This window comes from Haemaphysalis longicornis, unplaced genomic scaffold (genome assembly GCF_048455015.1).
Source record: "Haemaphysalis longicornis isolate Haplotype H1 unplaced genomic scaffold, Haemaphysalis longicornis Haplotype H1 scaffold_12, whole genome shotgun sequence".
Taxonomy (NCBI): domain Eukaryota; kingdom Metazoa; phylum Arthropoda; class Arachnida; order Ixodida; family Ixodidae; genus Haemaphysalis; species Haemaphysalis longicornis.
This window is the reverse complement of record NW_027526225.1, coordinates 99,423,278-99,446,947: the sequence shown is the minus strand read 5'-3', so window position 1 is coordinate 99,446,947 and position 23,670 is coordinate 99,423,278. Positions and strand designations below refer to the sequence as shown.

Below are 23,670 nucleotides of genomic sequence, written 5' to 3'. Positions count from 1 at the left end.
AAATTATTCTGGACTGCCACATAAACGAAACCAAATGTTCGTGCTAACGAAACGCACTTGGTGCGGAGCAGACACGGGAGCAGATGTCTGTCGTAAACATGGCGGCAATCAGAGAGAGCGATTTCGACTTCGGGGTCGAAAACAGCGACGACACGCCGCTGTCGGCCGGTCGGACGGGCGCCAGCGCCATGGAGGGTGTGCCAGCGACAAGCCACATCACCCACATCAAAGTGCCCTCACGAATCGATGACAGCGAGGAAGACAGTGACTCGTCGAGTCCGCAGGAAATGTGGGACGCAGTCAAGATCGACTTGGCTCAAGCGGGCTCGGACTCGGACAACGTCGTAAAGGACTCCCGTATCGCCCGAAGCCCATCGGTGCACAGAGACTTCGTTCCCGTGGGAAGGCTTCTTCCCAAAGTGAACTGCCCCGAGAGAATCGTAAGCGGCAGGCTCTTTCCACCGAAGTGAAACCAAGTTCCTGTCTGTCAGAATCCACGCGTGTCCACCCACTTCCTATGGTGTAAGGTGGTGACCGATTGGCTTTCAACAGATCGTCGTGTTCAGCTTACGGCGACCAAAAGGCCGCTGCGGAAGTTTTTCAGGGTCAACGGGATTACATGTCGCTCGATGCGTGTTTTGCGTACTCGAACAATAAGCGAACGTGACAGGAATTGGGCGCGGCGCATGTTACAACCACTTTAAAGTGGTTGTACCGTAATCACAACGCCGGACAGCCAGAGCTCGCGTGTCAACATTGAGGGGATTTTTATAAGCTCTCGTGGCTTGGCTTATTCCTTTAAATTGCGGTTTAACTGCGGTGAGGTTATGCTGAACTGTGTATATTGTTACTCCGCGCGTTCGATTGGGGATGCGTACAAACGCCTCTTCTTTGCTTCTTTTACGCTCGTGCCGTTAGACGAACTTGATGCGGCACCTGCGCTTTTCGTTTAATCATGTGAAACAGTTTACCGACCAAAACAAAAAACCTTCCTCTCTTGAGTGGAAGCTTCTAACTAAGCGCAACGCGACCAATTCGTTTGCTAAGTGTTCTATACTTAAGCCAGTAAGGCTATACCATGTTCAGATGAAATCGTTAACACTGAGAGCGAAAGCTCCGGCACGAACCAGCGCTACCAGTTAGTTACGTGCCTTACCTTGCCAGCAGACCAGAACCAGGTGCGCGTTTTCAAGTTTGTTCTGTTCATAAGCTCCAACGTATTGAAGCCCAGCTTCTGTGTGTGACATATAGTCTGCGAAATTTTCCTGGCTGTCTTAGTAGGGGATGGCGGCAAGTACAGTCGGCAAAAGGCTTGTCGATAACGCGCAAGCGGCGTGCTACGGACTGCGCGGGAGGCATCTAGTGATAACGCCTGGTTTGAGACAGGTGGAAAGGGAGCATGCGCGACCCGCATCAGCACGATGGCTGTTTCCCTTGTCGCTGTACCCGTCGCCCTGGCTTCCATACCTTTTTTTGCCGTGAGAAGCGCTGCCTTCACTTCAGGGTGAGGAAACAATAGAGATTGGTAGTACAGCGCTGGCTGCGTTTAACTACGTCCAAAGCTTAATATTCACGGCGCCCTACACAATTTAAACAGGAGTTTTTTTTTTCTGTATGCGAGAAAACAAACAACAATAGCCAAAAACGCATCGCTGCCGGTGTTCTAGAGTGACTAGATATCGGTTCGTGATAGCTTGCGCAGTGCATTAAGTATTGCGGCGTTAGCCCATCAGCAGTGACGCGCAAAGCCAAGCGCAGAAATCGGGTAGTGGTGCATGCGGTACTTATGCAGCTATTGGCAGAACGATAACACTATGAACAGCTGCGCGCCAAAGCTAATGCAGACGAAAAACTCGTGCAGCGCGTGCTAAGGCGGGTAATCTGCGCTTTTGTTTGCCGGCCCGGCCACGCAGGCATGCAGCGCTTAGTACGGTCAAAGAAGGTGTGGAAGCCAAGGCGACGGGCACAGCAAGGCGAGACACAGCCATCGCGCTTATACGGGGCGCGCATGCTCACATTTTACCCATCTCCAACCAGGCGTTATCACTAGATGTCTCCCTTGCAGTTCGGAGCACACCGCTCGAGCGTTATAGACAAGCCTTTTGCCGACTGTACTGAACAAATCCACGGCATTATTTAAAACGATCATTTTTGTGCAAACTAACCCACATAATTTATCGTGTGCCTATTTAGTATAAATATAGATCCTTGATTTATTTCTAATGGGTAGCAGAAGCAAAAACATTGACCTCTACACCAACTACTGCAATGGCGTCAGACTTGTTTGCTATGTGTTTTGTGCTGTGTCACCCTTCAAAATCTTGATTCCCATGAATGTTGTACGTGTTGAACGTGCTGCCGCAGAATCTACTCCTACAGACTCTGGTGTGTCATCGCCAGGAAAGGGGGGGGGGACAGCACTTTTGAGTGCACTTTACCATAAAATAAATCCTTGTAAATCTGCCGAAAGAACTCTGAACATAGTCTAAGTATCAATACATTAGTCTGGTCATGTAATTAGACAACATTTGCAACTCCCTTCAGGGTTTCATTGAAATGTGCCGAGGTCTGTTTTGATGTTTTGCCTCGATCAGTCAACTAACATGAGCATGTAAGTGCATAAGCATCATGGGTGTACTAGCATTTTTCAATACCTGCATTGTGTGATTGGTGAAGAGTAGCTTCACTCACAGGGGCATTGTTTGTGTGCTGATTTTTTGTGAAAAGCCAATTTCAACAGTCTTTTGCACTCATTCTGATGTAACGTAGCACTACTTTTGTCATGTTAAGTTCAATGCGTCTGTGTCGCACAGGCTTTGAACTTGGGTAGACAAGCCTCAGAGCACATGAACTTTATGCTCGGCATTAAATTCTGTTGTTGCTATGTGAGAGTAGGCCATCATTACAATTTTGAATTTTCTCCTGCTGATGAATTAAGCAAACTAAGTAAGTTTTTAGATAATGAAGTTTTCGTGTCAACGATTGCTGCTTTCATTTCTTAGCGTGTGCTCTGTGAGAGAAAAGTGCTTTCCTCGCCGTGATGTCGACTAATAGAGCATTAATTTGTCCCTCTCAGTTCTCCCCGATTTTTTTTTCTTTTTTGCAATGTTGAGGGAGATGTCATAAACTAAGCGAAGCACTGGCATGTTTTTCAACAATTTTTAAATCGATCCATCGAAGCTTGTTGGGTGCACCGTCCACCTTACTTGGAAGCAGGTTGCTAATGAGGCTTGTTGATGATGCGCTGTACCAACTGACATGCATAAATCACAGTGTCTATGATTGCCAGTATTTTAAAAAGCTTTCAGCTTTTTATACATTTCTTGTTTTATAGGTTATCAAAAAAGCTGTTCCGTTGGGTGGGGTAGACTTGCCAACTAGATTTCTTAGTCTGTTCATATTGGCTGATGTGATTGTTTCCATTAGAGGGGTATATTTGCCTGTACTGGTAGTCAGCTGTATTCAAGAAGCAGCCAATAATGTCTGCCTCCCTTGTCTTTATTTTTAGGTCATCTGTGTTGACCTTTGTTCGGAGATGGAAGACATGCCGTTCACCTTCTCCGATGGGTAAGACCTCGAGGCGACCGCTTTTCACGGTCTTTTGCCCTAGGCACCAGTTGAACTTTTCCTGTGTGTTGAATGTACGAACGACTTTGTCTCGTGAACACAAATTCAATTTTGTCAAAGAAGCCTTTCAGGAAGAGAGTTGCAAACATGGGGCTTACTAGCCTCAAGTCAGTTTAGGCACACAGCAAGGGAGCAAGGAGAAGTTCTGAACTAAAACTGTGTTTTAGCAGATGGGATTGCCACCTCTTACTGTTTAAATAGTTTAAAGGGACGCTGAAGTGAATTTTGAAACTCCTTTTTGTGGCTGCAATGGGTAGTTGCAATCTGGGTAGCAATTTGTTTAACTTTTGTAGCGGGTATTCAGAGCCTTGCTTTATTACACTCTTAAAAAAAAGACAGAAATGTCGGGCGCTCTTCACATCCATTTTACTAACTAGTATTACACTTCTCAATGCGGTTAGATGCAATCCCTATCTATTCAGTTCTAAGTTCAACTCTTGTCGTGGTAACCATCGACTTAGCTTTTGTTCAAGCACAATTTTACACGATCACAAAAAGCGCTGTCCTGCGCACATGAGAATGTGTCGTCGCAGCCAACATCTCCGAACCATGTACGGAAGACAAAGATAAGGTGGCCTTCTTGGAAAGGCTTTTCCTGTGAAAAAGTGCCAGTGGAATAAGTAGAAGGCTCGCACTCTATCACTTGCTGTAGAGATTAGAAACTTGCAAGTTTTCGAGCAGGGCACACCAGCTCCTCTCTTACGCAAGTCCCGTCATTGTTGCTTCAATGCAGATAGGTATCTCTTGAAACACGGAGTGCGCCCTTCCCTGTCTCTGTTATCATTTTCGGTCCCGCCACTTCCGGATAAGCAACTATAGATAGCTCCTGAAAGACCTGCCCTAATGGCTGAGGCTTTGCACTCCTCAGAATTGTTACAGGTTTGATTTCCGGCCACAGCATGTGTTTGTAGGGGCCGGAGAAATAAAAAATAGTGTGTACACGATAAAGCACACATCAGAGATACCCAGGCAGTCTGACTTACGTGCCAAAGCTTACGGACCTGTCCTCACAGCCAAGGTTCAGCGTTGGCGTGCAAACCCCAGTCCCTGGCTGATGTGATGTCTCCTCCTCCTCCTCCTCTTGGCCCAGGTCGAGGCACAGCCCCCTGTTCATGATCAAGCGGGTGGTGGAGCTCTTTGTGCACAACAAGCACAAAATGGACCGGCGGCACGAGTTTGCCCTGGTGGTCGTCCACGAAGTGCCTCTCTGGGTGAGAGGCCCCCGCCCGGCCGGGCTTGGGATTCACGTTTTACTTGGCCTCTTGAACTGCCAGTATAAAAATCAGCTGCTCTAATGCGGCAGACGTACTAAATTTGCTGCCGACGAGCCTTAACGCAGGCGCTGCACAGTTTATGATAATTCTTAACTTTTTTTTTTATTATAAAGGTAACTGTTGGTGTTCCTTAAGTTAAATTTGATGGGGTAAAACCAGCTGGGTCTGGTTTGGGTCTCTCAAGCATGAATGCGTGAGGGACACGTTTGTGAAGCTATGAAAGTGACGAGGGAGTAAGAATTTTAATGTCACACGTTGTATCGTCAAGCATTTTGTATCGTCATGCTCTTAAGAGCTATTCATACGCTTATTTTATGCAGGCATCATCTGTGTTTTGCGGGGTTTCTCTTTCTTTCTTTCTTTCTTTTTTGTATAGTTTTGGTGCCGTTTGGTGAAGCCACCGTAAGCATGTGCGCAGTTTGTGATTGCAATACGGGAGTCTGAGAACTTGAGTAACGTGAGGGAGAGTAATCTTCGTTGTGGAGTGGGAGGTCCATGGGGGAAAACTTGGGAGATGAAGGAACACTTTGTGTGCAATACTAAAAAGCACACACGTAATAAAATAAGCTGAGACTGCACGGCACAAATTCACATCAAAGGTAAGCGCATGATTGCGGAAAATATATGGTCAACGACTTCATTGCAAATTGTGAACCCAAATTTTGCAAAAGAATTCTTGGTAGTTGAGCTGTGGATAGGGGTGGTGCTGTACCGATGGAGTGTTAATTTTAGTAATGGATTTCTCATGTGCGCTTGGGCTTTCAGAAAAACAGTGTAAACACTGCAGTTGAACAGCGTGGATGTGTGGTTTCATTCATCCCGCTTCAAACATCAAGAATAGCTGGCCAGAACTACTGTATTTTCGTGCGTATAACTCGCACAAAAAAATGCGGTAATTTCAGTGACAAAGTAGGGGTGCGGATAATACGTGGGGTTTTTCCTGTAGTGCAGCTTCCTGGCAATGTGCGTTGTGCCGTGAAGCTCCTACGCAGTAGCACTGACTAAGCCTTCCATGGCAGCGACTGCGCAAAGCATACAAGGACAAGGAAGAAAAAAACAAGGACGAGCGCACTCCAGCAACTGAATTTTATTAGTGAATTGTGACTTTCGCCTTGCAGTGAGCGTATTCTATTTGATAGATATAGGCTTTTTTTGTATACATAGTATGCGACGTGTTGCTTGAGCAGGTTCTGGCTCTGGTGCAGCTCTGGTGCAGCTCCGGTGCAGCTCTGGTGGAGCCTTTGGTGCAGAGCCCTTGGTGCAGGCTCTGGTGTAGCCTTTCCACTATCAAATGTGCGGGCGATAGCGAGGAATTCTTTTTTTCTTTTCCAGCGGGCTGAAGGTGGGGGTGCGGATTATATGCAGTGGCGGGTTATACGCGCGAAAATACGGTAATGCCATCAGGCCAACCTTTCTGATTTTTTTTTTTATTTCAATAAATTTCTTTTTCTCTCTCATTGCTGATTACTTCTTACATCGTTTTAGACCTATTTAATACCCGAGCTGTGTAGGAAGTCCTACAGGCCACCAAATCGACCATCGTTTAACTTGTGGACTTTAGTTCGCTCAATAGAATGCCAGCTCTGTTGCACAGTATTGCTCTGCAGTAAATAAGAGTTGTGTGGTTTGTAATTGGGTCTGATTTGTAGGCATAAGCACAGAAAAAACTCTTGATGACAAAACAAGGCACCCTTCTCTTATATGGCGCTCTTAACATCACTCTACGCCATTTAAAAAATAGCTGCGGAATAAGAAATTCACAACTAATGCATAGGCCAGCTGCAGATCTCTCAAACTCAACTACTCTTACTCCTGTTAGCAAAACAGTGGACGTTCGTGCAGCCGCTTTCATCCTTCTTTTTCTCTCTCTCTCTCAGATCAGGAATTTCACTAACGACCCAAAGGATATCACCAACTTCCTCGAAGACCTCAACGAGACAAGGCATTGTCAAGGCTGTGGTATCCTTTGCCCCGACGCTCTGTGCAGTGCTCTGCTTTTCTAAATTTGCGTGTCACTGTAAAAAGAAGCTACCTCCACGGCACGAATGGAAGGCCTGACCAGCTGCATTATAGTGGCATCACTGTTTAGTAGACACCTAAACAGCATTCGCTAGTGAGGTGGGGATTGTACAGAGGAACTTGTGGAGGCGACATTCTAAGCTAACAGAAACCTTCCACAATCATCAGGAAATTTGTGTTGAGCATGTTCACAGTGTGACTGGAGAGGGCTCAGAAATGGCTGAGGACACTGGTGGGGGATTGACAGGGCACATCATGGTGCATTTGTCCACGATGCAGTGTACATATGCTGTGGCTTGAGTGAGAACCTAATGGTGAGGTTGCAAAGGTCTGCTTTGGCTGCTTTGGCTCGCTAGGAGATATCACTGTACCTAGTGAAGCTCAAGAGCAAGAGAGTACATCTGCATTGTGCTGGACACTGGCAAGGTTTACACATTGGTTTGCTGGATGTGATATCAAAAAATAAAGAAAAAAATATTGGACACTGCTTAGTAAAGTTGATGCACAATCCAACTAAAATATAGTGGGCATGCTTTACACAGGGCGGTTTGACGATAATTGAAACTTTTTTTCTGAGCAAACCGCCACTCTGTTCGCGCTCAAACTTGACACGAAGGTCGCATTTTGTGGTCTATTTTGTTTGACACTGGGAACAACGATGCTGCTTGTTTATTCTGGAAATAAATAAACACCATTTTTGCCTATGGGAAAATGGCGGCCGGTTTGGACGTGCGAGCCAGTGCAAGCTGATCTTGGAACGACGGCGCAACCTGGGGCATGCAGAGCGAAACGGAAGATGAGGATTCACGATGGGAAGGAGCGAAATGAGGTAGCAGGCGATCAGAAAATCTCTCGTACCTAGTTTACGATGATCACAAATACTTGCATAACAGCTGATACCAATCACAATAAAATATTCCCACGGTTCATCATCACCATTAATTTGTTTCCTCACCTGCTTTCACATTTTCTGCAGAGCTCTTCGAAGTAACTCTGACTTTCTGATTGTCTGCTACCTCATTTGGCTCCTGCCTACCGTGAATCCCCATCATCCGTTTCGCTCTGCATACCCCAGGTGGCGCTGTCGTTCCAAGATCAGCTAGCACTGGCTCGCACGTTCAAATCGGCCGCCATTTTACCATAGGCAAAAATTATGTTCATTCATTTTCAGAATAAACAGGTAAGTACCGTCGCTGTTCCTGGTGTCAAACAAAATAGACCACAAAATGCAATTTACGTATGAAGTTTGTGCACGAACGCTCAGGAAAAAAGTGTAAAGTTGAGCGGTAGCTTGTGCAAACAGGGGTTTGTTGGCTCGAAGCAAAGCCCGAGTTGCCTCAATAATTGCTTTGATGTGTGTTTGGAAGTGTACCGAAATAAAAAAGCATCTGAGAACGCTTCCTGGAATGTAGAAGATGACAAGCTATTTGGCACACTTGATACGCAGTTAAGAAAAAAAGCAAACTCGGTACTAATGCTTTCTAATAACTGCTGTGTGTTCTCATGCAAGAAAACAAGATGTTTTATGAAAGGCAAGGAAGTTCATATTAGGTTTGCACTTTTCAGTTGCACTGGCAGCTATGGTGCTGTCAGCAAACCATGGGGGAGGGGGGTGCATACACTCAGAACCTAATCTATTTGAATCTATTTGCCTAGCAGTGCTTCCGTGTCTTATAACTGTGCTACACAAGCGTTTGGAAGGACATTTGAGTCAAATGGCCTTCGAAATTTCAAATGCCATTTGAACTGGAATGAGTTCCACCAATCTACACGACAATTCTCAAAGGCAGTTTAAAGTTTCTGCATCCGCCCGCCATGTTTTGGTGTTGCCGCTGCTGCACTGTTTTGTTCGTGACAAAAATTTAATTTTGGAGTTAAGATGGGCAAAAAGAAAAAATCAATTATTAGTGATCAAATTGATAACCATCTTGTACAAGCACGCAAAAAATAGCCAGTTTCTTTTTTCTTTTTGCACCGCCAGTTTTGAAAGTAGCAAGTTGCATTGTGATCGTAGAACGTAAACAAGTGAAAAATTATAGAGATCGTGCACTTTTAAACACCAAGTTTTAGTCGTAAATAATTGTTTTGTAATTACCGCATGCAGAAACTGCGCCCGAGAGTACGGCCGTTAACGTTTCAGAGGCCTTTGAGACGCTCAAAGGTCGTTGGTGGTGCTCCTTTGACTCAAATGGCATTTCAATCAAAGGCCTTGGAAAAGCGTCGGGTAGCAGTTCAAAGGTGCCATTTGAGTCGAATGACATTCGACTCAAAGGTGTGTTTCAAACACTCGTGTAGCACGGGTATCACACTCACTACAGTCCGTCTACACGAATTCAAAAAACAACAACACTGCAACACGTCATAGCCCAAGCTTTCCCGTCCCCAGGGCTGGATCAGTCGACTTCGAGGAGTTGAACCAGAGCTTGTGTGTATCAATCGCATGTTGTGCACCCATCTTTCTCAAGTGTGGCAGCTCAAGTGTGGGGCTGCTATTTCTCTGCAACGGCTCTTTGCACACTCATTCATCTTGCAGTGTGATTCATTTATCACACTTTGTTACCTATTTCACTTCTTGAAATCATTAACGAAATGGTCTAATGATCTCGAACCAGTTTTGGAAAGAATTCAGTCAGACAGCAGTTTTTTTTTTTATTCGACGTCCTGCATTTTGTTCAGCAGACAACATGGGAAACCATGCTGTATGCTATGCGAGCATTGCTAGCTTGCTGGCTCGTGGATTATTTTGTTTTTGCCTTGACGATGCTTCACAAGATCTAACCGGTTTGTTTGACTCAATGTGAGTATCCGAGGGCATTGTGACGAGATGGGGGAAACTTCTGCCATATAAAACATTGATTTTTACATCGATTAGTGAACTGGAACTTTGATGTTAAGTTGGACGAATTGGTGGATATTTAGATTGTCCATTTCGTCCCATTGTTTCTGTTATACTTATGCCGGCTTGTTTTGGCGACATTGCAAGGAGCCCCCCCACACTCCGTTTTTGTTGTTATCATTTTAAGTTTGAATACTTAGGTTAAAGTTCAGAAAAGTGCATTATATTCCTTTAGTAGAAATTGTAAAATGTATTTTTTAAATTTTTTTTTCGTAGCATTACTGAGTGGCAGAAAAGAGCAAATGAACAAAACCTTTTATTATGACCTTATTCACCTTTTATTATGACAAAACAGTTGGGGATTATAAAATTGACCAAATACAGCAGAAAATCTGGGCAAGAAAACGAGGCATAAAAATGTGCTAATTGTAATGTTTCATTCACGTGAATGGTATCGGTTTTGCCTAGGACAAGGAAGTTTTCCTAGCCAGCATACAAATATCATTTCGAGCAACATGGTCAGTCTGTCTTGTGCAGTAAAAATCACAAGAAAAAAAAAAAAACGTCTGGCCAAGAAGCTAGGCAGACCATAAGTGGTGAAAAATACGTACAACAGAATATCCATTCCATAGTGCCACCTAGCAGACAGTGTAGAAACCGCAGCGCGATTGTTTGGCTAGGTGTCTGGCTTGGCGAACGGCAAAGCCGTCAGCTGTCTTGGTTTCTCGCCTGCAGTGATAGTTTTGCACTTTTGCTAATGGGTGTGTAGGTACCGCTGGCAGGCAGTAAGAAGCAACAGAAGCTAGGAAGTTCATGTTCGTACATCATTTAAACTTGTACTCCTAGGCAAAACACCTGTCCAAAGTCAGCACTGAAACATTGGCACTTGGGTATCCACAGCTCCCTATTGTCAAGTCATGTTTTGTAATGACTCAGAGTGATGCGTAATGATACAAATAGCATCCGTGTTGACTACACTGAATGTGGTACCAGGATTACTGAACTCAAATGCGGCAGTTCTACTTTCCTATCCAGTGTGGCTGAAGAGGTCGGGTATGAGACACACATCAAAACCGCCTGTTGGCCATAAAGTTTTGCCATTCGTTCCTTTCCCTGTGCGGCGTATTTGCGTGACTCCTTTTGCACGTGGGGCGTAGAATTTCGACCAGCGCTAGACGGGTGGGATGTAGTAAATGTCGATGCTTTCTCCTCCCCCTCCTCCTGCTTTTGCAGAAGGGAGCACACTCACATCCCCGAGGTGGAGAGGGAGAGCGCCTTTCCTCCCGAGTTCCTGGTCCGAACAATCCTCATCTACGGCCGCTCCAACAGTGTGCCCTTAGTCCACAGGAACCTGCAAGTAAGGAATGAAGAGGTCACATTTTATCGTTTAACATGATGAATAATATGACGGCTCCAAGCTGAATTCTGACCGTTCTCACAGACGCATGTCACTGTGTATTGTTAATCTTCAGTTGCTTGCTCCTTACTACCTGGACGTTGGGTTGCGGGATAAGGCCTCATTCACACAGCCGTCACCTTCTCCGTCACGGCACCGTCACTTCAAAAAACCGCGACGGAGATGTAACGAAGGTAGCGTTTGTACTAGAGTTCTCCGTCGGAGTACAGGGTCATTTGCGTAGTAATCAGTTTAGCCTAGAATCGAGCATGCGAAAATGTGATACATACGATGCAGGGCGACTAGATTGCTGTAATGCAAAAATAAATAATTTTATGGAATGTTCAATTCTTTTTTTTTTTTTTTTTTCTAATTCACCAAACAGGCATGGATACAACTGGCTGCAAGGATGGCTTAGATTTTTACGTTGCAAAACGTGCGCTCACTTTTTTATTTAAGTTTTGTGATTGGCTGGTTTACCGCGAGGCGTGGTCCTGTCGTGTTGACGGAACGCAAACGTAGAGCTTGGGTTTCCATCGCCGTCGTACGGTTTTTGGTGAGAAATTGCCCGAGAAACCGTCACCCATGATGGAAGACGGTGATGCGATGGAGATTGATTGATTGAAGGCTCGCTTATTCCATTTTCTTGCGCTCGAGCGCTGCTATAGATAGATGGGTCGGTAGGGATTGGTAGGGAAGGGGAAAGTGGGAAAGGATAATGCCGCCATTCACTGCGTCAACGGCCGGGACGCAACACTATGGTGACGTGATGGGGTGAAAAACGGCTGTGTGAATTAGCAATAAGTGGGATCGTGAGAAATGGAAACGCCTTCTCGTGAGGGAGAGTTGCATGGGAGTAGACACTGGAAGTGGAAAGCCACGTCATCCTCATCACTTTTAAGGGGTGGAGTCAGTCTGCCCTCTCCTCATGTGGGACGATGGCATGTTAGTGCCATGGTACTGGATGTGTATGAAATACACTGTCACATGTCAGGTGTTCTTACCAATCCCTTCAAGAGGAGAGTTAACCCAAAATTTTTAAAATTGAAGGCTACGTTTGTCTGGCTCCAATCTAAATTTCTTTGTACAGAGGTACAGTCGTGAGCAGAGGTTTGCAGACGATGAGAGCAGCTATTTCCAGAATTTCGTTTCCACCTTGCAGTGTGGTAGATGTTCAGGGTGTTTAGGGATACCTTGCTCTCTCCCTTTTCCCTTATGCATGCGCGTTACATTCTAAACTGCTGCGTAGAGAAGAAATTTGCTAAAATAGCCGCTCTTACGGTTTGCAAACTTCTGATAGAGTGAGCTGCTGCTGTTGAGTTTGGTGAAGTTTGGTTTGAAAGCGCTCCAAGAAGTGAGATGAGCAGATCCAGCTGTTTAGGGTTCCTGTGAGTGCCGTACTCACTTATCGCACAAATTCAGTCTTCAAATCTGGTTCGAAAAGTAAAAAAAAGGAATTAAAGAATCCTTATATTTATTATTTTAACGTATTTTTAAGTTGTTATTATAGGCATACTTGTTTTCCGAATGAGTATCTTGGCATAGCGCTAGCAGCCTTTTTAGGAATTGCAGCAGCAGCCGCCAATTTCCCTCTTATGCGACTTGGATGCATGGGTGCTGTCAACTGCGCGGTTTTCATGCCCCTTGGTCTGCAGCTTGTAAGTATAAGGTGGTTGAGTCAAAACAGCTCCTGTTTTCAATTTCTGGCTCTGCTTTAAGCGCTCAAGCGACATGCCTTCTTTTATGCATACCACATACAGTGAAAGCTCATTAATTTCAATCTTCAATCATTCGGATTTATGGATAATTCTAACTGTACGATTTGTCCAGCCGAGCTCCCGTAGAACTCATTTACAGTGGAGCCGGTTAATTCGAACGGGAGCAGGTTCTGTCACAAACAATTAGAATTACGCGCCACCGCATTGGCAGTTGCCACGGCTAGAGAAACGTACCCGCTGCCTGCACACGAGGCTGTGTCGCCTCTGGAAAGAAGAGAAAAGCGGAGAGAGTAGTTAAATCGGGTAAAAGCAATCTGAAACACCTGTGGCAGACCTTTTTGGAAGAAGTTTCTTTCCGGACTACGTCAACGTGGACACAAGTTCAAGGCGTGGGGCGGGCTTACAGATGGCATCATTTCTGAGGTTGGACACGTGGAATGTGTCACTGCCAAAGACCATGCTGAGGGGGTCAACAAAGCGCCAGTGCGAATATTGCTTGGAAGTAATGACCAGATAAAATGCCCCCTCTCTTTTTAAGTTTTGGAGTATACGGGAAAAGGAGGCCTTCTGCTACATTTGGCCGTTAGAGCAAAAAGTTCTGATTTTCTCATTCAAAGATAAAAGGCAAGCTCAGACATTTGCAAGCAATTAATTGGTGACATGCTCTTCTGCTCCCCATTCACATTGTAGGGCGTTCTTTTATTAATTCGAACTGATGTGGGTGTCCCCTTGGAAGTTCAAATTAACGAGCTTTTACTGCGTAAACAGGCACTTCTAGCTTCTTGTCGGAACCTGTTTATTGGAGCGCACGGAAAGTCGGATGTTCTGAAATTGTGTTCATTAAGTGTTTGAGTGGTGCTCCAAGGGAGGTAAACTGGGGAGTATTTTTGTTTTCACTCATTATGCACTTATTTTTCTTAATCGCTGTAGACCTGGAGGCAAGAAAACGTCGCACTTGACTGCGCCCGTACACTCGTCTTGACCCAGACGAAATGATGGCTAATTCTGGCATTTGTCTAATGCTTCGCGGTGTTTTGGCAAAGAAAACAAATATGCGTTTTGCAAAAAAATTAAAAAAGATAAATAAGAACACTTTAGCAAGAAAAATTATTTTTAAAAAAATTTCGAGGACAGCCATGCACCCGTGAGTTGTTAATGCATTAATGTCGAATTGAGCCTCGCAGAACGCTCCTTCCAGTGGATGCATCATGTTAACGTCACAGCGAAGCAGGAATTGGTGAATCGGCCGTGAGCGTCTGACGACCGCTGTCGCCGCCGTTGTACGTACAACTCCTAGTATGTTGAGCTGCGTGCAGTGGTTGTGGACGTTTCCGAAGTGGGGGCGACAATGCATCCACTAGGTCGACCTTTAGTCGACTAGAGCCATAGAGCTGAAGTGGTGCCGGGCATTCCAGATGTTCCTGGGTTCAATTTCCATGCAACTCACTTAATCTTCTTTTAAGTGCAGAGCATTTTAGGGGCTCACCTTGTCGTTGTAGCTCACTCACTGGACCCAAGTAGAGCCACACACCGTTTCGCCGTCGCGGCGTCCCACAGAGGCTTTGAAAGCCAAGCGGTTTATATAGTCATAGGTGTACAAAATTCGTGAACCACCGGCGCTTGTCATACATCTCCCCATCGTTTAGTGTAAAGAAAACTGCAGGTACATTTGAGGCAAAATATCCATAATTAACCGGCAGTGCCCGCGTTCATTTAGTTATGAACGCTCGTTGGGTTGGTTTTTACGATGGCAGTGCAATGCCAGCACGTGCGGAAGGAAAAGCAAGCAGAAAAAGAACAGAACTCCCGCTGGCGCAGTTTCAGGCAGGGGGCGCGCGAGCACTGCAAAGGCGGGAAATTTGAATTGCATTGGGTGGTAGCAGTGAGCGGATAACCCCGCTACAGCCCATTATGGCGAATCACTGCTCTGCCCTTCCGACAGCTTTCACGTTGAGTGGAACGACTTCAATTTTCATTATCTTTGCACTATCGCCCATTTTAGGAGCCATTCCACTGCTTCAGATACCGACATAGGATGGCGGCTTTTTTAAATGTTTAATGCCTTTGCAATAATAGAAAGAAGGAATTCCCAACTTGAAGTCCAACTCAGTTACTATGTGTGGGAAGGAAATATTCTATCCGCAATGTCACAGCATGGAGGGACAACGCTTGGCGTTCTCTTGAGCACTTTGATGTAGCTTTTTTTCTTTTAATGCGATGGCCCCCTCCCTCCCAGCCCCAGATGTATGCTTCGCACAACGTTGTAAAGGCGTTCTCCTCCCCAACAGCCTCTGGCCTCACTAGGATGAAGAGGGGGAGGAGGAGTAAACTCCTGCTCTGCCCTTCTCTGATGCAGAGTGCCTCTACCACCTTCCCCCTCACTCTAAAGCTGCTGCGGAAACTCTGCCCACACGCATTAGTGCCTCGCAGTTGCGCGAACGCTGTTCTTTAGTAACATTAGGAGCAGGATGAAGCAGCAGTTCCTTGTGTAATAAGAGCATGACATCAAAGATTCTTTAATTGCGAAAAAAAAAAGTAAATAAAATGCTCCATATTTTGTTTTTGTTTTTACACACGGAGCATGTATGCTAAGATCACCAATGCTGAGCAAGAAGCAGTCAACTTTTCACCCGGAAATGCGCTTCATCCCCACACATTGACTTGCGAGGAAAACTTCCCTCTTCCTCACGGAACAACTAGCTCCGAAAAATCGTTGATACATCATGCGTTTTCCCTACACCTTACCACATGACTTGCCAGCCCTTATTGCATGGTGACCGGAAGTGTGGGCAGTTTTTAGGAGGTCTACGTTTTATCCTAGCATGTAACAACGTTACTAGATAGGTTCAGTTGTCAAACTCCGTCGCGTTTCGCGGGACTGCCACCTCACGCGGGAGGCCTGGCTGCCGTCCGTTCGCATCAACGTTGGGTCGCATCGTCTGGTTTCAGTGTCGGCAGTATCGTCGGTATCGTCTCGTCGCAAGTGCGGTGTGGTTCGTGATCGATTGCTCTTTGGTGGTGTCGGGTGGTGTAGTTTATTATGGGAAAGTGCGTGCCATAACAATCTTTGTGAGAAACATGCCGACGTTGCAGTCCTTGTTGCAGTCGACGAGAGCCTCAGCAAGACAAACTTGGATGCACTTTCTAGGAAGGAAGCCCGTGAGGACAAGCTGGGAAAGTGTATTTCCCAGATTGAGTTTCAGGAGCTAGCAGCTGAAGACAAACTGCAACACAGTTATAGCCACTCCACTGCAAGACAGAATGCTCTGCATTACCTTGCAAGGTACGTTGCCAAGAAGGCTCGCAAGTCCACTACCTGTGCGGACTGCCTTGCGGCACTTGTGTCAACAGATAACGTCCCTCCAGCAGCCAAGCTGACTGAAATGAGGTCATCTGTGCCGGGTGCCCTACAACATCCATCAGATGCACTGACGAGTCTGGTCGATGGCATCGAACGCGTCATTGAGAAGAAGACAGAAAAAAAGGAAACTTTCGGTGACCTCTTTTGGGATATCCTGGAGGAGCTATCCCAGAACACTCTAGTCCGGGTTGGATGCAGTGCCCACTTGGAAAAGCTGAGTGCCCGCGTCTTGAAGTTTTACCTAGTGACACGGATGCACTTTTACACAAAGTTCCTGCACCAGCAAGAGAATGCCAGCATTCAAGTGAAGGCGGCAAGAAAGCGTGCAAAGTTGATTTAGAGACTGACGTCAACTGAGTGAAGTGCTAAAAGTATTGTGTTGTAAATGTCGAACAAGCCTTTGGGCAATACTATCATTTCATGTTGCAAGTGCATGGAATAAACTGTTAACTGCACATGAATTATTTGTTTTATTCTTCTTGAATTGTTTGTCCTGCTCATATACATAAAATGATATGTACAAGTTATTTACTTTATCCAATAATACTGCTTGGTGTAGTTAATGTCCAATAGCACCGATGTCACGGAGAAATTGTGGGCTGGAAGGTTATGAAAAATAGCAATTATGTTCTTTCGCAGTCCCTTTCGTAAAAGATTTTCGTTTTTTTTTTTTCGTGCATGCAGTCGTAATAACTTGAAATTTGTACGGAAGTGACAAGCCTCTCTTTCTTTAGGGGTATTTTTCAGATGCTATTGAGTACTGAAACTTGATTAGAAAAAAAAACGCTAAATTATGGATTGGCATTCACTGATGTACACACCTGCTGCATAAGAAAGCACTTCGATCTTAGCCAAAAGGCCGAGAAGCGATAAGACATTTACCTGCAATCAAATGGCGGTACAATGAATTGGTAAGTCTGAGACATCATCCTGCTCCTCATTAACGTCATTCTATCCTCGCGTCTTGGCGAGAGGTCTCACAAACCCTCCACGCAATGATAAACCATGGCACCAGCTTCTCGCAAACGTCTCGGCGAAAGCTTCGCTGCAAAAAAAAAAAAAAAAAAAATGTTCGGATTGATAAAGCACTTGAGGTGTGTTATGTACGAAACTGGCCGCAATTTTTGCTAGATTGCCGGTGAATATGTACAGATGAATCCAAAATGTGACTGCCGCGGGTATTGCATGCGTCAATCCCTAGAAATTACGGTTTTGGTCGTGGCCGAGCAAATAAAGGGCAAAAAACTGTGTTCTGTGTGTTTTACCGTCTGATATGGGCTGTCTTCTGACGCATAAGGCAAAAAAATTGGCCATATTATAGTAAACAAGCCTCTACACGAAGTTTTAGTGCCCATAAACGCGCGAACAAGCGCCTGTGCTTAGCAGACGACGTGGAGCAAAGTGGAGCCGGGTGGAACGCTACCGCCACCTGGTGACACGTTCACGAAACGGTGCCATTTTCAATGCATGGGACGAATGGGGAGTTTGACAACTGAACCTATCTAGTAACGTTGGCATGTAAGGCGTGCCTTGCTTCAACCACGATGCATCGTCATCATCATCATGAGGACCCACTCGCCTTAGATCTGGGTATGAACCGCTCCTTACTGACCTCAGGAGTGGCTCATCCCTCAGCTAGCGAGGAGTGCCACGCAATCCCACTTCAATGAGGGGCCATTCCAGATGGGCAGTATGGCCCATCGTGGTAATCATGAGGAGAGTCATCGGGAACATTGAGGGGTGTAACCGTGACTCCTGTCCTCAGGGCACCATCAAATATCATTTGCTGCTTGCACGAGTTGCAAGGTTATCCTGTGTGGGAATTGCCTGTTGTCGCATTCAGTGTTCTTGCCAATTTCTTGTAAGGAGGGAGCTATTTCTCTCCAGCGCGCAGTTGGCGTGGCTCGCCCTCTAGATGCCTTCCCTCTCTCTCTCGTGCAGGTGCTCAAGAACATGATGCACTCGCTGTACTTCTTCCTGGACATTGTCTACGTACACGAGCCCCTGTCCGAGGCAAACTGCTGTCAGGTGAGCACCCCACCGGCTGCCTTCCCTGCGGCAGACACCGCGTCACCCGTGGTACAAGCACCGCAGTTGAGCCACACAGTGCCCCACCCCTTGGAACTATTTGTACGGGGAAATTTGTGAGGCAGCTGGTGCATGGTATAAAGTAGTCATCACCAGTTTCATCACCCGAGCTTCGTCCGTCAGATCTAGTTCTAAGGGCTTTAGTTCCAACACCCAGAGAAGGAAGTGTAAGTGTATGCTACGTTTAGAGATACAGTAAAAGCTTGTTAACTCTAACTCGGTTAATTCAAAATTACAGTTAATTTGAACTGACGCCCTGGTCCTGGCACAGCCCTGTGTATTTCAATGGCAGAAAAATCTTGATAATTCGAACGCATCGATATCCAGAACGGTTAATGCAAGCTGCGATCCCCTGGTTTTCATCGCTGCTCGCAGAAGAAGTCGGCCCAGAGTGACTAGTGTGTAGCAAATTCAAGCCAAACCAAATTTACTAGAGATGCAAAGCGACGAAACAGAAAAAACAACAGGGCACTGCGCATGCTACACTGCTGTGAAAGCTTATTTTGCTTCCGCAGCGGGCACCAGTGCTTTGGTGCATGATTTACGGAATCGTTATTTATGAAATCGCCTCCGCCTAATTTGCGATAACGAGCCCAGGGGTGGCTTCTTTGTGCTCTGCTCGCGCAGTGTAACGTGACGACCATTCATTCTAGCGCCTGCCCGCTAATTCGAACAATTTTACGGTCCCCTTCGAGTTCGAATTAACGAGCTTTTACTGTGCTAACATGGGATACACATATGTGCACATGAGAAAGCCAGAAAACAGGGTGGGATACAGTCACCTCCCATATCTGAATTGGGAAGAGTATCGGATGAATTGTACGAAGGTTGTGAGTTTAAGAATTTCTATTTTCATGCAGAAAAAAGGGACTAACTACTTCCGACGTGTCTTCCTTGGTGGTAACAATGGGTGTTTTTTCACATTTGCATGTACAGAGAGAGAGGGGGGGAGGGGGGGGGGGACCCTTGGTTATGACCCGGCTGAGAGTGATATGAGAACATTGCGAAAAATTGCCGGGCTATCGGATTCCCATCGTATACCCATAAAGAAAATTGCCTCTTTTTGTTTCTGCAGGAATTGTCCTGTCTTAAATTAGTGCCACTTGTTATTTTTGTGAGTGCTATGCTGCTGATGTGACCACAACAGCACAAGGTGACATACCGGCTATGTCGAGATGTGGTTCCTCCAGCTCAGTTTCCATACCTCTGGTTCAAACAATGCTCCTCAGGCCAGCTTGTGCCACTTAGTGAGTCACACGCGAGGCAGCACCGAACAGAGCCCCATTACTCCAATGGTGGCATAGTCGTTAGTGGGCTCAGACGGGGAGTGGCACGAGTGGTGGTAAGTCAGACGATCGAATTCTCGCCGTGGGCAGTTTTTGTAGTGCGAAAAAATTAAGTGGCCCATTGGGCAAGAAAGCCAACAACCTCTGGGGCAGAAAACAAGTCTCCTTGAGGAGTGTTACATGGCTGGCACATGGCATCACCACTGACCTTGCTCAGCTTTCTCAGCGCTGTTCGAGATACGAGCGGCAGGCTAGTTCGCAGCGTTCCATCACTCGCGCGTGCACCGATGCGGCAGCTACAGGGACGTCAGTGCAAGATATGAGCTTCGCATTAGGATAAGAACACAAGTTAAGGACCGTGCTGCCGAGAAGCCATGTGGAAAGAAGAGAGTGCAGCAGTTGTGGCTGGGAGGGGTTGTTCGGCAGCACATCAAGCACGGTAACCGTTGCCCTGGCACAGTGGGGGCCACAGTCACAATTACCTGAAGTGCAAAACTGAAACGAGCGCTCAGCAACATCCAGTTTTTTTGTTTCATTTTTTCAAATTAGATAAAATAACCTGTGTACCACTTTTTATTTTTTGCAACGGCTTTTCTGCCATGGTTCTCGGACGATGGCGAGGTTTTTTACACAGCGAGTCTGGTAATGGTCGTGCTTAAAGGAGTAGTGATACGAAGTTTCAACGCTCAGATAACTACCTACGTAAAAAGCTTCCTTTGTATATGGAGATACCCCCTCGGAAGTTTAAGCCGCAACTGTTCAGTAGAACATATCTTCAATCAATTTTAATCCTGTGCGCTCGAGAAAGCTCATCCGCACCATCAAGCAAGCTCGTGACGTCATTTTTGCTTCGACCCAAACAGCCAACGTCAGGGCTCCTGTGACGTATCAAGGCGGCCGCAGTGCTGTTGGCGCACGCTTTGCCGCCTTGTGCATCATATCACAGTTTTTAGGACTGATGTCACGTGCGACTACGACCAATAGGGCCATTTTGGTACGTGTGCGCCCAGATCAGAATTGGCTGGGGTACGACGAGAACAGTGATGTCAAATAGGCCTTCCCGCCATGGTGACTGCCTCAGTGTTTGCTTCAGCAAAACCGGAACTTACACGAATAAACGGAACTTTAAGTAATTATTTATGCTGCATTCGACAATCTAACATGCCATTCTATGATTAGTGGGCTCATAGGCAGCTATAGCCGCAAAAAAAAACGTAACACAAAAATTTCGTGTCAGCACTTCTTTAAAAGAAGAAATTGCGTAGGCGGCCATCTTTTATGACATGTGGTAGTTTCAGAGTTCAGTTCAAAAATTGCTGCCATACGAAAAAAAAACAAAACACCAGAACAAAGCTAAAGCTGTTATCCTATTTGCTTAGTGGTGGTGCATGCTTAATGGCGTTACAGGAGCTTTGAAATTAGCCTCCAACAGTAAAATTGGCACAGTAGGAAATAATGCGAATGGGCTCGACCATTTTCTCGTGCTGTTTGTTTCTCCCTCCCTTCCTTTCTCTGGTGCAGGAGATCTTCAACGCCTTTGTGGCCCTCGACGACCACGTTGCCTCCTACGTGTTTGAGGTGTCGCGCAACGCCACGAAGCTCCACAACTGCATGGCCAAGCTGCTGGCCCACCCCCTTCAGAGGCCGCAGCAGCACCAGGCCTTCTACAAACTCAAGCCGGACGAGAATCCCAGCTGAATCAAACGCGCACCGCCCTTTTTTATTGTTTTGTATAGTCCTACAAAGTCTGTACGCTGCGCGGTCCGCCTTGTGCCGCGATTGTTGCGTCGTCTGTCGATTGTGATGGAATACGTCCGCTAGAGAAAGTGCAGGCTGTAAGAAAAGTACGGTCACCTTATAGGGCATTTTGTAGCAGCAATGCTGTTCTCGTTTATTCTCGACCACTCGGCAACAAAGCCTTCGAAATCTCGTTCTTCTGGCCGCCTTGACTGCAGTGTGCAACTAACCCACAATGCCGTTTGCGACACTGCCACCCAGCCAAGTCGGTGGTTGTAATTCTGCGGGCTGAACGTTCTTGCGGTGGTGTAGACGGGTAGGTGTGCTCGTTATGTTTGTGCAGATTACAATAACTTGTGTTAATAAGGGTTCCACCAAACTGTCATGCTTTTGTGACCTCCTGCAGATACGTTCGTGCTGGTTGAAATTTTCGCAGAATTAATACAGTATTTGTATGTGTGCTTGCGTTGTCGTCGCCAGGATTTCAGTCGCCCAAAATTGCATCATCGGTAAGGTAGGTAGATCGGCCTTCGAGTGTGTTGCAAATTGCCGCAGCACCCTCAATTAGCTGGACTCGCTAAATTTGAGGTGCAGTTGCCTTCGTTGCACGCGCCACTTACCGAAGGCTGCAACAAGGACTCACTTTCTCACCGTACGTCCTTCACTAACTGAGCTCATGCCACTGTGCTTGTTATTTTTGTAACACACCGTAACTTCCAGAAGGGAACTCAACTGCTCGTGTCGTCTGCTCAAGCCTGAAGAAGTTTACATGCTTTGTGACACTGCAGACCCTGTCCTTGCCAAGCCCAGCCAAGATCTTTCTGAAACCCACATTCTTGCACGTTCAAAATGTTGAAAGCTTATAGCTGTTCTTAAAACTTCATTCTGCACTACTTCCTTCATGGCTGCAAATGCATTCTTACTCTGGTCATGTTCCGTTTGTTACAGTCATAATTTTCACAAATTTTTGATTATATCAACACTTTATTTGCTTGCTAAAGGAAAGCTGTCTACATCTTTTGTACTCTTTTTTTTTGTTGTTCATGGTAACCCACCCAACGCCAGCACGTCACACCTAGGGATGAAAGTCTTCCGAACATAGATTTTCCCAATACCTTTTCTGCATCAAATGCCACAAGTTGTTTCGTTCAGCTTGTGCCATGTGCTGTCAGCTGACTAATGGTTCAAAAGAAATTGTTTAATGTAGTGTGTGGTTAATGCTTCAATTACGCCGGTTCGCTGCTCACAGATTGCTTGCAAAGGCCCAATCACACAGCTGGTATGATGATTTTATTTGCTTGCTGTCCACTACCTAACTCACGGGTCTTAGTTGTGCTGTGGGCCAGCATGGGCGCTCCTGTTGAGGACACTCGCCAAAGGTTAGTGCTTGTTTTTACCTCTGAGAAATGCTATGGACAGATGTGCTGTTACCTACTCGGTTCTCCGACACCTTGAAACTGCGCCATTCTTGTCGTGGTCACTGCAGTTTGGGTCTAGCGAGAGTAAATAAAAAAAATTTTAAATGTAAAGAGAATTTTGTACATACTAGATATGTTGGTATTTGATGAGAGAGCGTTTTGCAATAAAGTGCATAATGTTTGCCCACGGTGTTGCATTTCTCGCGAACTTCATTGACACGTAGGTAATTTATGCACGACGGCCGGAGGTTAATTCACGTGAAACGGCGTCCCAGCTCGAGCGTGGATGCTGCACTGTTTTGTAGATCAAGGTTCAACGGCGCCTTCTTCCGCATTTCGTTATTGCACGCCCAAATAAGTGCTCGTGCGAAAATCGATACTGCATAATGACGCAATCGCACTACGGGCGGACGTCACACTCGACAGCGCGGAAATGGACGCGTTCCTTTCTCGAATCAGTGAACGCTAAAGTCTAAACCGCTGCGTTACTTGGAATTATGCAGCTTCAGCACCTGTAGGGCAAAAAATTAAACGTTCATGTTTTCACATAACATAACCATGAGCTCCCCGGGCGCCGAGACCGTAGAGCCGTAATGACGCGTGCGGCGAGCAAGAAAACTCGGTGACGGCAAATTGGAACTAGTTCGTAGGTATGCGCCTGTAATTGGCTCTCAAAAATGTCCGCGCTCGCGAGCCCGGACGAACGAGAAAGCACGCAGGAAGCAAGCAAACAGTGCGCAGAACCAGCAGCCAAAACCGGGGCGGCCGCCGCCTTTCGGCAGCGCGTCTGCTACGCTCCAATCCGACCAATCGGAATGCCGCTTCGCATCAACGTGATCCGTTGGCCCGATCGCGCGGAGGGCAGCGTCTCGCTCGAACAAAAAGAAAACCCGCAAAACGGCCGTAGCTT

The 23,670-nt window shown here is 46.2% G+C and overlaps 1 protein-coding gene across 1 annotated transcript; it reads left to right on the top strand.

The window, feature by feature from the left end:
• The first annotated feature begins 64 nt into the window (after positions 1-64).
• On the top strand, positions 65-22,945 carry LOC144163088 (BRISC and BRCA1-A complex member 1-like). The gene is made up of 8 exons (XM_077693889.1): positions 65-440; positions 3,509-3,567; positions 4,718-4,838; positions 6,779-6,860; positions 9,693-9,717; positions 10,990-11,113; positions 18,173-18,259; positions 21,127-22,945. Exons 1-8 carry the CDS (start codon positions 84-86, stop codon positions 21,301-21,303), a joined length of 1,032 nt encoding a protein of 343 aa, XP_077550015.1. The 5' UTR covers positions 65-83; the 3' UTR covers positions 21,304-22,945.
• The last annotated feature ends 725 nt before the right edge of the window (positions 22,946-23,670 follow it).

What these genes read in the sequence shown, in the direction of transcription:
- LOC144163088 (XM_077693889.1), top strand. Translation starts at nt 84, where the DNA reads ATGTCTGTCGTAAACATGGCGGCAATCAGAGAGAGCGATTTCGACTTC. An exon ending in TGAACTGCCCCGAGAGAATC is followed by an intron (nt 441 to 3,508) that starts GTAAGCGGCAGG and finishes CTTTATTTTTAG; the next exon opens with GTCATCTGTGTTGACCTTTG. An exon ending in TCCACGAAGTGCCTCTCTGG is followed by an intron (nt 4,839 to 6,778) that starts GTGAGAGGCCCC and finishes TCTCTCTCTCAG; the next exon opens with ATCAGGAATTTCACTAACGA.